Here is a 3,449-nt window from a genome sequence, read left to right as displayed (position 1 = left end):
CTGAGCTCAAGGGATCCTTTCAGCCTCACTTTCCCAAGTGGCTGGGACTCCAGGCGCTGACCACAACAACTCACTGTTTTTAGTAGAGATGGGGTCTCACTCTAGCTCAGTCTGGTCTCCAATTCCTGGGCTCAAGCAGTCCACCCATCTTGGCTTCCCATAGTGCTAGGAGTACAGACCTGAGCCACCTTTCCCAGCCAACAATTTGATTTTTTTTGCTATATTTGCAGAGTTGAATATCAATCAACACAATTCATTTAGGAACATTCTTACCCTCCACCACCGCGCCAAGAGAAACTTCATAGTTATTATCAGTAAGTCCCAATTTTCCCCTCCCCCCAGCCCCTAGCCATCACTAATCTACTTTCTGTCTCTGTGGATTTGCCTTCTCCAGACATTCCATATAAATGGAATCATACAATATGTGGCCTTTTATGTCTAACTTCCTCCACTTAGTGTCATGTGGTTAAGGTTTGTCCATCTTGTTGCGTGTTCCTGTTTGTGATTGGGTCATATTCCACCGTGTGTATATATGGCATTGCGTTCATCCATCAGTCAGTTGATGGATGTTTTGGTTGTTTCTACTTTTTGGTTATTGTGAATAATGTTGCCATAAACTTTCTTATATTCAAATTTATATTTTCACAAACTATTATCAGCAAGCTTGTCTGATTTATGCCTTCATTGGCTCAATAAATAGCCACAATGCAAAATCTTTGAAGGCAGGGACATTGCTTTCGTGGTCACCACGATGGCTCCACATAAAGTGTGACAGTATATGAGATAAGCAAGTTGATGGATATGGTACTTTTCATAATAGAACTCTAAGCAGCAGTTGAAAATGATGACTAGGCCTGTGATAACAACATCTATATTTGATTTAATTCTGAATTTGATTGCATCATCCCAGTTTCCTCGACCCCTGAGCCCATGCAGGCCATGGCATGCAGGCAGCAAGTGTCCAACAGAGTAGAAGCACCTCAGAGACTGGACTGCTGTGAACCAAGCTCATGAGTCCCATAAATGAACCATGGGTAACAGTCCTGACTCCCCCAAGCCCTGTGTGCTAGAGTCCAATGCCAGAGAAACCACTCCCCTCCCCCACCCCACGCAATAGATGCTCAACCATGACAGGATTGATCAATCATTCAACACCTCCAGGGGGCAAAGACTGACTGCAGGGTAGGGTGGAAAAGGGTGTGTCCCAGTAGGGTGGACCTGGGTGGGCACAGCAATAAGTTAGAGACATTATTTAAACCTGGGCCCTGTGGATACAGCCTCATGTTCAGGACACAGTGGGAGCAGCATGGAAGATCCTAATGATTCCCAGGGTGAGTCAGAATCCAGATTCGGAGCTGGGGCAGGGATAGGGATGTGGGGGGCTGAGCTTGCAGCCTAGGCTGCAGAGTGGACAGGGCTGGGGTGGGGGGAGGGAGCAGAGTGCCGATCCAGGCAGCCAGAGAAGGCCTAGGGTTGTCTAGGATGTCTTTCTGCCCTCTAGAGTGGGGAGAACTTGGCGATATTTGGAAAATAAAATTATGCAAGTGAGTTGAGTAGATGACTGGGCACATGGTCCCCTCCAACCAAGAGTCAGGGTCCCTTGGCTCGGTGCCTGTGGCTCAAGTGCCTAAGGCGCCAGCCACATACACCTGAGCTGGTGGGTTCAAATACAGCCCAGCCCGCCAAACAACAACAACGGCTACAACCAAAAAATAGCCAGCTGGGCCTGTGGTCCCAGCTACTTGAGAGGCAGAGGCAGGAGAATCACTTGAACCCAGGAGTTGGAGGTTGCTGTGAGCTGTGATGTCACAGCTCTCTACCCAGGGCAACAGCTTGAGGCTCTGTCTCCAAAAAAAAAAGTCAGGGTCCCTGAGCCCTTGGACAGGAGGTGTATCTGGAGGAGAGCAGAGCAGGCCTGAGGCACAGCCTGAGCTCCTGGGGTGAGGAGCCCACCAGCTGGCCTTCCCCAACAACACAGGTGTGGACCCTGATCCCAGAGAGGTGCAGGGTCTGGGCTGGGAGGTAGAGAGCTGGGTCTGACACAGGTCCTCTGGTCCTGGTAGCCACTGCCACCCAGGGCTGCCTCCCATCTTAGGGCCTGAGCAGCTTGCCTGGCCCAGGGGAGGGAGTCCCTAGGGGGCTGTGGGCTGCCTTGGGATTCATCTGACCCTGTTTCCCTCCCTCCCTAAGGCGTCCCACTGCCCTCAGACACCCCGAGGAGGCAGCGACAGGAGCGTACTGTCTACACCAAAGAACAGCAGAACAAGCTAGAAAAACACTTTAAGATGAATAAGTACCCCACCCACGAGGAACGCCAAATCCTGGCAGAACGACTCAACCTGCAGGAGCACCAAGTGCAGGTCTGCCCCGCCTCCACCCTCTCTGGGTCCCCCCTCCCCGTAATGACAAGAGCAGCTCCCTCCCATTGTCACTCTCCGGGTGCCTCCCACCCAGGCGAGGAACCCGAAGGTGCCCAGGCCCCCACTCCCTTCCCAGCCATAGACAGCGAAGGGATCCCGCCGGTGCGGACCCAGGGCTGCATGCCTTGTCCAGATTCAGCTGTAGTGGCACAAACCCGCTAACTGCGCCCCGTCACACACACACCCGGTCCAGTGCGTGGACCTCAGAGCTCCTCTGGGGCCCCAAGGAACCTCTTTGGCAAAGCATCCCCAGGCCCTGGGCGCAAAGCCTGCCTCTCTTGCCCCCACCCCCTTTCCTCTCCGCCCTTCCTGCTCCCGCCACGCACTACTCCCCTCACCTGCCAGTCGAGGACCCCAGGGCTTCTTATCGGTTCTGGGATGGAGGGAGGGGCCTGGGACTGGCCCTGTCCCCTAGCTTCTCTCACGTCCTTCCTGTCCCCTCTGTCTCCCTAGGTGTGGTTCAAGAACCGCAGGGCCAAAGAGTCTCGGCAGCAACTGCGGCAACTATCCGGAGGCCATGGCCAGGGAGCCTCCGTTGGGCCCACCCTCCCCAGGGCCAGCCACAGCAGCGCCATGTTCCCGCAGCACCGAGGGTTCCGGAGTGCCCCTCTTCCAGTCCTCTCAGGAATCATCCCCGCAGCAGAACCCACCACCGACTGCAGCCGCCACCAAGCCTGGGGGCACCCAGGGTACAGGGCCCAGGAGAGCGTCCCTGCCCCAGGCCCAAGCCAACGCCCAACCTCAGGCCCATTCCCAGGCCTAGCCTCAGTCCTAAGTCCAGGCCCTGGCTCATGCCCATTCCCAGGCTCAGGCTCATTCCTAGGTGGTGCCACAGACCCAACCCCAAGCCCAGGCTCAGTCCCAGGCCCAAGCACAGGTCCATTCCCAGGCCCATTCCCAAGGCTAGCCTCAGTCCGCAGCCCAGGCCCAGGCTCATGCCCATTCCCAGGCTCAGGTTCATTCCCAGGTCCTGCCTCAGACCCAACCCGAGGCCAAGGCTCATACCCAGGCCCTGCCTCAGACCCAACC

General features: G+C 55.3%; 1 protein-coding gene across 1 annotated transcript in view; it reads left to right on the top strand.

The window, feature by feature from the left end:
- The first annotated feature begins 1,306 nt into the window (after positions 1-1,306).
- LOC100943073 (tetra-peptide repeat homeobox protein 1-like) overlaps positions 1,307-3,449 on the top strand; it is a 2,984-nt gene continuing 841 nt past the window's right edge. The window contains 3 exon segments of the mRNA XM_012811162.1: positions 1,307-1,331; positions 2,191-2,360; positions 2,874-3,134. Coding sequence (XP_012666616.1) covers positions 1,307-1,331; positions 2,191-2,360; positions 2,874-3,134 — 456 coding nt within the window.

The sequence above is a fragment of the Otolemur garnettii genome, unplaced genomic scaffold, assembly GCF_000181295.1.
Source record: "Otolemur garnettii isolate 467f Iridium unplaced genomic scaffold, OtoGar3 scaffold00152, whole genome shotgun sequence".
NCBI lineage: Eukaryota > Metazoa > Chordata > Mammalia > Primates > Galagidae > Otolemur > Otolemur garnettii.
The sequence above is the reverse complement of the archived record's forward strand: the minus strand, read 5'-3'. Positions and strand labels throughout refer to the sequence as shown.